This window comes from Pholcus phalangioides, unplaced genomic scaffold (genome assembly GCF_987345545.1).
Source record: "Pholcus phalangioides strain wild (caught in Gottingen) unplaced genomic scaffold, Ppha-v1.0 ptg000041l_1, whole genome shotgun sequence".
NCBI classification, from domain to species: Eukaryota; Metazoa; Arthropoda; class Arachnida; order Araneae; family Pholcidae; genus Pholcus; species Pholcus phalangioides.
In genome coordinates this window covers 5,916,969-5,931,448 of record NW_028301627.1, presented here as the reverse complement: position 1 = coordinate 5,931,448, position 14,480 = coordinate 5,916,969, and the positions used below count along the sequence as shown (strand labels likewise).

The following is a 14,480-nucleotide window of genomic DNA, read 5'->3' as shown; positions in this document are numbered from 1 at the left end:
AGAAAATGATTTGTGGGGCTTCTTCGAGTTGCGAATAGTTCTCGTTTGTTTGTTGTATTATTCATACTGGACAGAAGGCACAGGAGTGTGATATCTGTAGAAAAAAATTCTCTCGAATGGACCATAAAATTATAATCCTACACAAAAGAGTTGATACTGAGGAAGAACAACAAAAGTGTGGTGTGTCTGTAGTAAAGTATTTTCTGACCATAGCAGCACTTCAACCGAAGCAAAATAGTACACACTTGGGAGAAGTCATGTGAATGTGAAATCTGTGGTAAAACATTCCCTTGAATAAGTGATTTAGACAAGAGCAAAAATTTATAAAAAAGGAGTGAAGCCATATGAGTAGCAAATCTGTGAATGCCCCCCCCCCCCCCGTATCGCTACTATGAACCCAGTTGTGTGATTTCAAATTGCCTACTATAATCTATTATCACAGATTTGCCACTCATATGGCTTCACTCCTTTTTTATAAATTTTTGCTCTTGTCTAAATCACTTATTCAAGGGAATGTTTTACCACAGATTTCACATTCACGTGACTTCTCCCAAGTGTGGACTATTTTGCTTCGGTTGAAGTGCTGCTATGGTCAGAAAATACTTTACTACAGACACACCACACTTGTGTTGTTCTTCCTTAGTATCAACTCTTTTGTGTAGGATTATAATTTTATGGTCCATTCGAGAAAACTTTTTTCTACAGATATCACACTCCTGTGCCTTTTGTCCAGTATGAATCCCGAGGTGTAATTTTATATACATAATATATATCCGAGCAGAATCTAATTTTTATGATTGATTTTACAACAATAACAGCATTATAAATTTCATCTTATGAATATATATACACCAGTTGAGAACATATTTTATTACAGACAAGACTGTAACTAGGAATTTTGTTGAGGGAGCAAACTGGATTTTTGCCGTACCCATCATAATTGTAAAATTCATTGATTTTATAATGGAATTTTCTGCTCCCCTAAAGTTGTCCCCTTCCTATAGTGCTGGTCCTGATTACAAATATCACACTCAGGTGGTTTCTATCCTGTGTGGACCCTTTTGTGTAGGTTAAAATTGCTCTTACCAGAAAATGTGTTATCACAGAATTCACATTCATGTGGCTTCTTCCTAGTGTGGACTCTTTTGTGTCGTTTCAAACTGCTCCTGATGTAAACGTTTTACTACAGATATCACACATGTGTAACTTCTATCCTGTGTGCACTCTTCTGTGAATGTTTAAATCGCTACTTCCAGAAAATGCTTTACTACACATATAACACTCGTGTGGCTTCTCTCTAGTATGAGGGTGTAGCTTTAAATTTTGCATTTGAGAAAACGGCTTCTTACAGATAATACACTAAAGTGGTTTCTCTCCCGCATGGACTCTTTCGTGTTGGTTGAAATTGCTATGGTCTGAAAAGGTTTTACCACAGATTTCACTCTCATATGGCTTCTGTCCTGTGTGGACATGTTTGTGTTTGTTCAAATGACCTACTTGAGAAAATTTTTTACCACAGATTTCACACTCATGTGGCTTCTCTCCCATATGGAAACTTTTATGTCTATTTAAATTGTATGCTCGAGAAAATGTTTTATTACAGATATCACACTCATATGGCTTCTGTCCTGTGTGAACTCTTTTGTGTCTGTTCAAAACACCTACTTGAGAAAATGTTTTACCACAGCGTTCACACTCATGTGGTTTTTCTCCTGAGTGGATCCTTTCGTGTAGGTTTAAATGGATGAATTGAGAAAATGTTTTATTACAGATATCACACTTATGTGGATTCTCTCCAGTATGAGTCCTGTGGTGTACATTTAACATGTCCGCTCGAGAAAATGTTTTATTACAGATATCACACTTATATGGCTTCTCACTTGAGTGGATCACTTTGTGTCGGTTTAAATGGTCCAATCGCGAAAATATTTTATTACAGATATCACACTCATATGGCTTCTGTCCTGTGTGAACTCTTTTGTGTCTGTTCAAAACACCTAGTTGAGAAAATGTTTTACCACAGCCTTCACACTCATGTGGTTTTTCTCCTGAGTGGATCCTTTTGTGTAGATTTAAATGGCTGAATTGAGAAAATGTTTTATTACAGATATCACACTTATGTGGATTCTCTCCAGTATGAGTCCTGTGGTGTATATTTAACATGTCTGCTCGAGAAAATGTTTTATTACAGATATAACACTTATATGGCTTCTCACTTGAGTGGATCACTTTGTGTCGGTTTAAATGGTCCAATCGTGAAAATATTTTATTACAGATATCACACTCATATGGCTTCTCTCCAGTATGAACCCTGTGGTGTAATTTTAAATGAACCAGTTGAGAAAATGTTTTACCACAGATTTCACACTTATGTGGCTTCTCTCCAGTATGGGTCCTGTAGTGTACATTTAATTTCCTTGCTTGAGAAAATGTTTTATTGCAGATATCACACTCATATGGTTTCTCTCCAGTATGAGCCCTGTGGTGTACTTTTAAGTGAACCAGTTGAGAAAATGTTTTACCACAGATTTCACACTCATTTGGCTTCTCTCTTGAGTGGATCCTTTTGTGTAGGTTTAAATGGTCCAATCGAGAAAATGTTTTATTACAGATATCACACTCATATGGCTTCTCTCCAGTATGAACCCTGTAGTGTACATTTAATTTATCCACTTGAGAAAATGTTTTACCACAGATTTCACACTCATTTGGCTTCTCTCCAGTATGGACCCTGTGGTGTACTTTTAAATGAACCAGTTGAGAAAATGTTTTACCACAGATTTCACACTCATTTGGCTTCTCTCTTGAGTGGATCCTTTTGTGTAGGTTCAAATGGTTCAATCGAGAAAATGTTTTATTACATATATCACACTCATATGGCTTCTCTCCAGTATGAGCCCTGTAGTGTACATTTAATTTATCCACTTGAGAAAATGTTTTATTACAGACATCACACTCATATGGCTTCTCTCCTGAGTGGATCCTTTTGTGTACGTTTAAATGATCCAATCGAGAAAATGTTTTATTACAGATATCACACTCATATGGCTTCTCTCCAGTATGGACCCTGTGGTGTACATTTAATTTATCCACTTGAGAAAATGTTTTATTACAGACATCACACTCATATGGCTTCTCTCCTGAGTGGATCCTTTTGTGTACATTTAAATGATCCAATCGAGAAAATGTTTTATTACAGATATCACACTCATATGGCTTCTCTCCAGTATGGACCCTGTGGTGTACTTTTAAATGAACCAGTTGGGAAAATGTTTTACCACAGATTTCACACTCATGTGGCTTCTGTTCTGTGTGGACTCTTTTGTACATCTTTATTTCAATTCAAATCACTGATATCAGAAAATGTTTTATTATAATTATCATACTCATATGTCTTCTCTAATGTGTGAGATGTTGTGTGTATGTTTGTATTTCTTCAAAAATAATTCTTTCACAAAAGTAACACTGAACCTGCAATGCCTTACCTTACTTCCCAACACATTCATTCAATCTACAGTGAATGAATTGTAATCTAAAATTTAATCTAATGAATTCAATCAATTCTGCAGATACCTTTACTAACTTCTTTGTTACTGAACCTTACAAAAACATTCTTTCATGTCTGCTTGAAGCTTGTTTGAACTGTGTCAGAAATGTTAATAGTTTTCAGACTTGTTGCTCATTCTGTGAATTCTAAATTTTTTTAACGTCTTTTATAGTTGCACTAATTTTGTTGAAGTATGAAAAGACTGGTGCTCACACTGGTTTCTCTTAGCCTCTATTTTGGTTGAATTACTGTCTCGTAACCCATTATTGTTTACCAAATTCCTCAAATTTGTAAATGTTGAACTGCATAATTGATTTTAATTTTTTTCCCCTCGATGTGTTTCATGTTATGTTAGAATATTTTTTCACTGTGATGTACCATTATTTTAAAATAACCACTTTGAACAATTTAACTTTGTATAGTAATGTGGTTTATTTTAATATTTTTTCAGTGTGACTATATGGCTGTGAATATAGTTAGCTAGCTATAGCTAGCAAAAGGAGCTTTGACCTGCTGCTTAATAATAAATTTCAAATTTCAACACTCATGTGGCTCCTTTCTCAGTGTGAATTTATGTGTGCCTGTTAAACATGTCGATTTGAAAAAAAAAACCCATTCTTCCACTGATGTGGCTTCTTTTTTTGCAGAAATATCAATTGCTGCTTTTTGAAAATGTTTAACTACAGATACTAAACTGATGTGCGTTTTCTATGGTATGGGCATTTCAGTCTAATATTGTTACAGACAAATCTTTTTTTTTTTTTTGTCTAAATTGTTCCTATTATTACTCTTCACTCATAGTTACAAAAATTGATGGCAGCACTACCGATAAAAAGCATTACATGGGAACAAACTTCATGTCAGGTTCACTATGTGTACACTAACATTCCAACACGTATCAATTTGTTACAAATTCTGCAAAGGAATATGGAGGAGATGTAAGTGTGGTTAGTAGTAATAGTCTAAATCGTTCCTTTTCTTGAATATTCTTCTGCAGCACTGACACTCATGTGAGTTTTCTTCAGTTTGAAACCGGTCAGAAACTAAAGATTGTATCTACATTGAAACAAACTCTTGCATTATAATCATTCATATCAAACTTGTTATGTGACCTTGCAAATGATTCATTCATACTCTTAAAGATGCATTTGAAGAGAAAGCAGGCATCCAAATCTGTTATAAATGCTACAATTCTTGTGGATCTTGTTTATTCACAACTTTTCTCTGAATATTCAGCTGTAAAGATTCTGCTGTTTTATCCTGCAGATTACGATAGGAATCTTCAATTATCTCTGCAAAAGAAGAAGATCATTATCACAAAATTTAAATCTATCATAATCAAAGTTGGCAAGGTTTTGGTTAGTATGGTAAAAAACATGGTAGTTACCTCAGTATGTCACAACGAGAATGATGAAATTAAATAAAATTTATTTTTTTAATTAAAATCTGACAGAATTGAAGATTATGAAGGCTAAAAAATTCACAGACTCATGGTTCTATCTGAATTTTTTATGGCTTATTTCATATACAGTCAAACTGCTCTATCCCGAAACTGACAGGACCACAAAAAAATTTTGAGATAAGAGAGTTTTCAAGAAGTGGAATTTTTTTAGTAAAGAAAACATGCCAAAAATGTCTAAAAACTTAATTGATAAAAACTAAAAATACTGTACTATATTTTACATACTAATGGAATTATTACACAATCAATGTTCACTCACACTATATGCTAATCCATTAAAATTTGTTTAATTTTTTTTTCAATTTTATTTACACAACCTATTCAAAATAATAATCTATAAGCTTAAATTGATGCATATTTTTTTATCTTTGAGCTTTCACAATTTCATCTACACTAGCAACAGCTGCAAATTTTTTGAGCCCAATCTTCTCAGTTTGCTGCACAATATGGCACAGCACGTTTACAGCATGTGCTCAATACTTTTTATTTCGTTACTTTGTTCTAATTTTCCTGGAGCATTTTCTGCTGTATTTTCATCATTTCAGTCTGCCATACACTTAGCAATAATTTCAGTATCGGTCAAGGTGCTGAAAGTTTGTAGTGAACTGTCCATTTCCCCAAAATTGGAAAAGGAAATTTCTAGCTTTAAGTGTTTTTAGTAATGTCCCCACTGTTTTGAAATTTTATTTTCAACATTGTTCTGATAATAGTTGAAATTCAAGTGAACCACCAGATCTGATCCTTCATCACTGAGATGATTCCAAACCCAGCTTTCTTGATGCAAATTTCGAAATTCCTGTTGGCTGACTTTTTACCACGCTGAAGAAGCCATCCACATGGCATCCATCCCCCCCCCCCATCAATCATAGTAGCTGCCTATATCCGCCTATGATTGACAAGATCCATCAACACAATGTAAGAATATAATTTTTTCTTATCAGTTTCTTTCATCTCTGTAGAAAAGCCAGATTTGCATGAAAGAAAAGGAATTTCTGAGTTTTTCTTTACAGTATTATCTTGACTTGGCCTTCGAAATAAAGCAAGGTTCCCAGCAAAATCTGCTCGATTATGTCTCTGATTTGCCTTGGCCAAACTCAAAATTTTCCCTGACCAAAAACACATACACAGGGTTTCCACTCAAAAAATTAGAAAACAGTGTGTAAACTCTCTTCCTTGATGCACAGCAAATTACAAAGACATGCAAGTTTTTAAAGAACGACGCTCCTTTCCGAACACTTCCAAAGTCACAGTGCAAAATGTGTAAATTACAGGGCCCAATGTAAATAAGTCTAGGTGAATTGGATGGTTTTACAACACTATCCATCTTTTTTTAAAGGGATTTGTTTACATTTTACTGTTCAGTGTCAGTGTCATAGTTTTCGATAAATGAAGCAATTTTTTTTCTAGCTCTTTGCAGAGCTTTGTAAACATTGTTTATGCCTCTGCATGTCTTAAAAATGCAGAACACAATCTAATGCTATTGGGTAGCATCAGAGTCACAAAATTTAGAATAAGTGGTTCTTAACCAGGGATGCGAAAGAGCATTTTGAGGGTGTGAGATTAAAAAAAAAACCATGTTGACTGATTATTTAGGAAAATTAAAACTGGGTTGCCTTTCCAATCCAGATCAATTTCAGGAAGTTTCTTTTGTGGAAGCTGCAGCCTCCAACTTATCACATTCCAATCTTGCAATAAGTTTTCACATGAGATCTTGAAAAGAGCTTCAAACAAAAATAGAGCAAAATGTTTATAGCTTTAAATCTTTTTAGAAATGACTTGCACTCTAGGGGACAGTCTTAAAAAAACTTATCTCACACTTAATGGCCTAGCAGTAAAAAGATCTCCCACCAAAGGTAGCAGGCTTACCGTTACCTGAAAGACTTGTTGTCCTATATAAATTTCACATTGACAAAAATGTCTACAGCTCTTTCCAAACATTACACATTTTCCACTCATCTCCTACTAAAAAAATTCTTCAATATTTAATCTCATTACATTTTACTCATAGTTTGAAAAATAGATGGCAGAACTAAAAATTCACGCACAATGCTATACATGCATTCAAGCTGTTAAGTATACATGCATACTTTACGGAGAAACTTGAACATCTGTAATATAACCCCTAGTTGGTGATTTTTGGCGACTATTTCCTTTCTAGGCTGTTGGTGCTTTTTTTCCTGGTCGGCCATTTTCTTCCCTTGGCATTTTTTTATTCCTGCCAGAAATTAATATTATCATTATTTCTTTTTTTGCTATTGGTTTTTTGTCATTTAACACCAGAACCATGGAGTGGGTCAATTTGACCCAAATCAAACTTCGTTTTCATTTATCTCGGAAACTTAGACGCAGATGTTAAAAAAATTTCGTGACTTTTCATGATATCATATGAATATTAATTCATTAAAATTTTATTATCTTCACATTTCGTGTTTCAGTGCTATAAGCACTTATACCTAGAACCGCAGTTTGGGGTAACGTACTATTCTATAGGAAAAAAGGGATGTAGAATTTTCTTAGAAGTGGTTACCCTTTCTAAAAAGTATCTGTGAATGAAGATAATGGAGAATAAATATTTTTCAAGGTCAAAGCCAATTCATTGTCAGAGCAAGTTTTTTTCAATGGAGGAATGGCAAGTAGAGCTAAATATTTTTTTCCTTTGTAAACTTGAATACCTGGAATTCTGACGGGACTCTATAATGATTTTGAGAGAGTAAAAGCTTAACTCTAGAAAAAATGTGTAGAAATTTCTGTAGGCAAACGATGTCACAGAAAAAGATTAAAATTTTGGCTTGCACCAAATACGTTTTGTACGGATTTCCAAACCTTGGGAAGTATCAATGTCCAACAAATCTCTCTCTTCCATAGCACATAGTGATGCAACTGATCAAGCCATTTGAGAACAAGGACAGAAATGCCTCAACCGACACCTTTTCTCACTAAACTGAAGCTAGCTCAAATGCTAAAAGCCAACAAATATGAGCTTAGCAGAGACAGTGAGACAAAATCGAAGAGCAATATTATCTGACGCAATAAAGATAGGGAAACTACAGTTAGTTGTATGGAACAATGATGCCACAATGACAATTTATCAAGGAAAGAACAATATAAGCTTTTCATTATTCAGCACGATTCATCTGGCAATCGATATTGGCAGTAGTAGCCCCAAAATGCTTCCACACACACACAGAAACGATTTCACACTACAATTCAACAAAGTAACGATCGTAGTTGTAGTGATCAAATGCCCAGAAAATATTTGATGAAGGTGGCGTCATAGACGTTTCCTAGAACATCCTGGATCTCACTATAAAAATATTCCTGTATTTTGCATATAGTAGTACAGAAGGCCAGAACTATTTTTCGAAAGCAGTTCCTCTAAACTCTTATTGAAGTTCATGAGCGATTAAAATAATAATAACAATAGTAATAAATACACTCATGTCCATAAATTAAGGATAATTCAGAATCACACGGAAATCGAAATGTAAAGTAAAAATTTCACCTGTAGAATTATCACACACATCTGCAAGAATGATATGCAAATTTCAGGAAGCCACCAGATGATGCAGATAGTGTGTCACAATGACGAGAGCGTAAGAGGGGGGTATATAAGGAATGGTGGCAAAGAAGTAAAATTGTTCACAAGAGCGCTCAGTAAGTAAGGCGCTCAGTGCCATAAGCGAATAGTTATGACACAGAGGATGCATGTGGATCATTTTTTACGTGGTAGAATTATCGGCCACCTGGAATGTGGGTGTACTCAGATGGAAGTATCTGAAAAACTTGGAATTGCCCAAAGTGTCATCTCTAGGCTTTGGCAACGATTCCAAGATAACGGAAACATCAGTAGATGTTACAGTACAGGTCGCCCCCCCCCCCCCGAGTTACAACGCCGAATGAAGACCGGTATTTGGCAGTAACTGCCAAAAGAAGCAAACAGAGCACAGCATCCGACCTATCTCGTCAGCTATCTGCAGCCACGGGTGCCACAGTTTCAATGCAAACCGTGTACAGACGTTTGGGAGACATTGGTCTATATTCTCGCAGGCCTGTCAGATGTGTTCCGCTCACGGCAACTCACTGTCGGCAGCGATTAGCCTGGAGTAGAGAACATGCAATGTGTACATCATCACAGTAGGCTTGTGGGATGTTTTCCGACGAGTCCAGGTTTAGCTTGCGGTCTGATTCACATCGGACTTTCATATGGAGAACACCAGGCACCCGTTACCACCAAGACAACATCATTGAACGACACCGTTACGGTGGTGCAGCATTGCTCGTTTGGGGTGGAATTATACTGGGTTCCAGAACAGATCTGCATGTTCAAACTGGAACCATGAAAGCCCAAATTTATCGAGACATCATTCTAGAACAACATGTACGTTTGTTTAGGGGTGCCATGGGTGCAGAATGTGTGTTTATGGATGACAACGCCCGTCCTCACCGAGCAAACATCGTAAACGAATGCCTTGAATCTGAGGATATAACCCGTATGGAATGGCCAGCATTCCCACCTGACTTGAATCCGATAGAGCATGTGTGGGACATGCTTGGCCAACGAGTTGCAGCCCGTCAACCACCTCCTACATGTGTACCGGAACTTCGGAGAGCATTGCTTGCTGAGTGGTGTTATCTTCCCCAAGATCAGATCGATAATTTGATACTCAGCATGCCTAGGCGTTGTACGGACTGTATTTCACATGGGAGACATACAATGTATTAACCATCATACCCACCATGTAATAGTAAGTTTTTGTAAAGGAGATATTTTTTACAATTGCTCCAGGGAGCAAAAATCGTAATTTTTATGAATGGTATCATGCATACACCATCGTTTTTGTTCTTTATTTTTTGTTTAATAAATGGGCTTTATGAATAAGTAACGTTTGTTTTGTTTCTGCACCTTTATTTGCTGGAGCTGGCATTATCCTTAATTTATGGACATGAGTGTAAAAATGAACGAGTCTGATGTCAGGTAAGATAAAAGAGTGGAAACAAAACTGTTAATTTTTGCATGGGATGTGCAACTTCAAGAGGCAATGAATGTGTAAGAATAATGAAAAAAAAACATTGCTCTACTGCTAATCATAAATTCCACTTATCAGTAATAAATCAATACTTATTTGACAGAATCCTATTATAGACTTTTTCATACTCAATTTGACGTGCTTATTTTACATCTTTGTCATATTATGGGATTATTGAAAAATGTTTTTGGACTGAATAGAGTAAATAATGTATAGTAAACCTTATTTTTACTGAATTACATCATTCTTTAGCTAATTTTGAAGCCCATTTTATATTCATAAACAAATATAGTTTTCCATAATGACAACATTAAATGCAAGTAGGGAAAAACCCAGGAACCGAAAATAAATTCCTGTTTTCGCTATGACAGTTTTTCACAGTTTGGGTCAATCAGACCCAGTCCGCAGTTCTAGGTATACCAAAAGTGCTGCGGTTCTAGTATTAAAGGTGATGTCACCTCTGGAAGTTTGCTATAATTATACTAGGACGCAGCATTTGAATTTATCCATTAGTATAGGTTCAAGTTTTTTTTGTTTGCTACATGTTGTACCTTACATATACCGTTTGTAGGATTCTCTCAGGCAGTGCACATTTCATATTTTTATTTATTCTTTGCACACTAGCAGTTACATCACGCAATCATGTTTTTATTGAACCCAGAGATTGATTTCGATGAAGACAGACAAACATCTATTCTGTCACAAACGGTTAGAATAGAAATCCGGGTTCAAAAAAAAGATTTTAATTATTTATTTAATTAATTAATTATTTTTAAATAATATTCCAGAGAATATTTTATTATACATAACAAGAGGGGAGACGGTTGTTTAATGCGAGTCCTGGTTTTTCATTATTTTCAATCCTGTATCTGACCTAAGAATATAGCATTTGCAATCTCCATCCCTTGTTTAAGGTATTGGACTATGTTGAAAACGTCACTTTGGAAGAAAATATGGATTTTCATTTTTTTATTTTTTATGAAAGCCCTATTTGTTGTGATTCCAAAACAGGCCTTGTTGTGTTTATAGAATGCTTAGAATCAAAGTTACGTTCACTTTAGTGTTGCGTTTTTACATACAAGTAATACGCGAATAAAGACTTTAAACGTGTTTTACGAAGAATGCTATTTTTGACATTTTACTTGACTTTGTGATATGATTTGTAAATATTGGTGAATTGCTTCCTTACGAAATTTTAATGTGATATTTTGCTATATATTGTTGAGGTTATGAACCAAAATCTAAGGTCTATCACATACATTTTTTGAATTACAGTGTTTTATAGACAAAATGTAGGATGAAATTTCAAAAAATTCACACGTACTTAAACATATTTTGGTGTAACTTATGAACATATCATGCAATCCTTTAAATTTTGGTTCATAACCTGCAACATTACTAGCTAAATGCACTGTGAAAATCACAAAGCATTTCATTTATAAAATTTTTTGCAATCGTGTTTCGAATATCACATGAATTTTACCTAAAATTTTACATAAAAACGACTTTTCATAGAAAATATAATAGATAGACCAAAATTTTTCACTGTTTTCACCATTTCGAGACACTTTCTATCAAAAAATGTATTCAAAGTTCACTCCAGTACCATTTTAAAGAAAAGTGACAAGAAAGGTAGTCGGATACCTTAATCTAAGAATGTTATTGTTTTTTTTATCGTAACTTTTTGTTTTCAAGTCACATTGTTATGGCGATGTGTAGTAGATTTTTTTTTACTTGGCAAGAAAAATTCACAAATGCATGAGTGTTTCATTCTAGGGAATTTCTCGTCATGTTTTCAGACGTTTTTCTCACCAAACAAAAAAAAATTGCCAACTAGATATTATACCAGCAGTTCTCAAACTTTTGTCGGCCACAGGTACAGGTCCCTTGCCCAATTCACGGTTGATATGCTGCTCTCTATAATAGTTTAGATAATTTTCACCTATAGAAAAAATAGGCAAACAAATCAATATCTTCCGCTTTCCATGATGCCCCTGACAAAGGTTGGTGATGCCCCTAAGAGCTGCAACACACATTTTGAGAAACACTGGATTATATTATAGCTGTTCCACAAAATTCTTTCTGAAGTAAAGTGCCTGTGGCAATAGACTGGACTTGTGCTCGATTTGAAAGAAACAGAATATGGATAAGGATGTTTTTAAAGATTTTCCTGAAACAGGTAAACAAAATACAGATGACTAGATACCAAGCAAAGATAAGTCGCATTCCCTGAAGGGAATCGAACCACCAACCTCACACGGCGTGTTCTACGATTAAACTATAGAGGACAGACATTTTCTTTCCTAAGGGTACTGTGTTCCTTTGGCTGAACAGGACTGCCCAATAGACAGCCTTTTAACTTAGTCACAGCTTGTAATAAAAATTAGCCTCCAGATGACGACATAGAATGAAACGATGAATCTCTCAGCTGATTGTGCAAAGTACAGATGACTGGATACTGACATATTCTATGTCACCATCTGGAGGCTAATTTCATTATGAGCTGCTGCCGAGTTAGGAGGCTGTCTATTGTGCAGTCCTATTCAGCCCAAAGGTACACAAATATTTCTAGGAAAGAAAATGTCTGTCCTCTGTAGCTTAGTGGTAGAACACGCGCCCGGAAAGTGCGAGGTTGGTGGTTCGATCATCATTTGATCATTTTTGTTGCACCACAGTCATTTTCTGCACACGAGGGCTAATTAGACTGGGACCTACAATTTATTGCCGATTCCGAATGGCAGGCTTGTTTTTATACTTGTCGAGAGGTTGGTGTGCTAACCCTTATATGGGGACTCCCTGCGGTAGCAATTTTTTCTGTGGTCATGTCGCCATTTCTATTGCACCCCTGTATCAGGAAAGTTTTCTGACAAGGACGAACCGGGTATCGAACTCGCGACACCTCTAAACATCCTTTGGTACTTTAGGCGAGTATCTTATCGACCTAGGCTACCACGCCCTTGGTGGTTCAATTCTCTAAAGAGGAATGTGACTTATCTTTCCAATTATTTTCGCTTGGTATCCAGTCATATGTACTTTGCACAATTAGCTGAGAGGTTCATAGTTTCATTCATGGAAACATATCATCATGGCTCCCACATCTAGGCCTAGATTTTGTATAGGGGACCCTGCTTTAGTAAGATTCCCACATGAAGAAAGACAAAAATCGTTATTTCACATGATTGTGCTTAACTTAGGGCTAATGCTCATGACCATGTTCAGGACAAAGCGAAGACCCTTGACCAACAGTATTGATAATTACTGAGATCTTTTCTCGGAAAAGCTTTGGTGTAAGGGACACACCAACTTGGCAACTTTTTTCCAGCGATAAGTCGCCAGTGCCGACCCACTGAGGTGTTCTGCGTTGCCTGCTGGGTTATCATTGTTCTAGAATGTTCTTTCTGTTAAAAAATAGAGCGAGATGACGCTGGTGGTTGTTTTTCCTTGTTTCTAGCGCAGCTTTTGAAACTTCCAACTGCAATTTTCAAACAGGTCTTCTCCCTTTCCTTTCTCTCTCTTTTTTCCTCCAAATGACGTCACCTTATAGCAGCAACGTTTTGAATGATTTGAAACCCTGTTGGGAGATTAGTTCAGTTTCTCTTCCTTCCGTATATATAATGTAGTGTGTGGGTTGGATTAATTAATTATTGGATATCTCTTCCCTCAGGTTGTACCTTTAATATTTTCCAATATTTATTCTTATCTACATCCTGTGTCTTTTTTTATTTTTCTTCTTTATTTTATTTAAAAGAACCTGGATTCCCGGAAAGAGAGTCCGGGTTTTAATTTATAATACATAGAATATTTTTATTTTATAATTATGTTTGTTGGTTTTAGCACTTTTATGCTCGCTCAATCCAGCTCTTATTTATGTTTCCATTTTTCTTGTGCTTCTTGATATTTTTCATATTGTTTTCTATGCTGGCGATTTTTTCTTTCGGCGCCCGTAATGTGTCTAACGGCCTTGGCGACTTTTGATGGGGATTTGTCACCGAAAATCGCCAACCAGTCCCTTATACCAAAGCTGTTCCAACGGACCTACAACTACTGACCTGCACTTGAAGATGAACTTGACCACGAATGAATCCAAGGAATTAGTGGATCCACGCCAAGAAAGGATCCTATTGCATTCCTCAATAACTAATTATGGCTATTTATAATAGTCATTTAACGATCGAGATCAGCGAAAGCAGCAGGGTAAGCCAAGCTCATGAGGCAAATATGGTCGACCGTGACCAAAGCTGCATTAAGAGTGCATCTTTCAAGCGGCTTTGACCGTGACTGAACTCAGCGCACCAGATAAACAATTGATGAAGCTCGTAGTGGTTGTTCTTCCGAAAACAATCAAAAAAAAGTTTTTTTGAAGAAATTCGATTAGATTCATCCTGACAAGAACAATTTTAAAGAACGTTTAATGGCGATGAGATGGAAAAGTCTGAAAAAAAGC

General features: G+C 35.9%; 1 protein-coding gene across 1 annotated transcript; it reads right to left on the bottom strand.

The window, feature by feature from the left end:
* Nucleotides 1-1,228: 1,228 nt before the first annotated feature.
* On the bottom strand, nucleotides 1,229-14,302 carry LOC149065165 (uncharacterized). The gene is made up of 2 exons (XM_089254350.1): nucleotides 14,086-14,302; nucleotides 1,229-4,839 (listed from the first exon to the last, which is right to left on the bottom strand). Exon 2 carries the CDS (start codon nucleotides 3,328-3,330, stop codon nucleotides 1,360-1,362), a length of 1,971 nt encoding a protein of 656 aa, XP_089110476.1. The 5' UTR covers nucleotides 3,331-4,839; nucleotides 14,086-14,302; the 3' UTR covers nucleotides 1,229-1,359.
* Nucleotides 14,303-14,480: the final 178 nt, after the last annotated feature.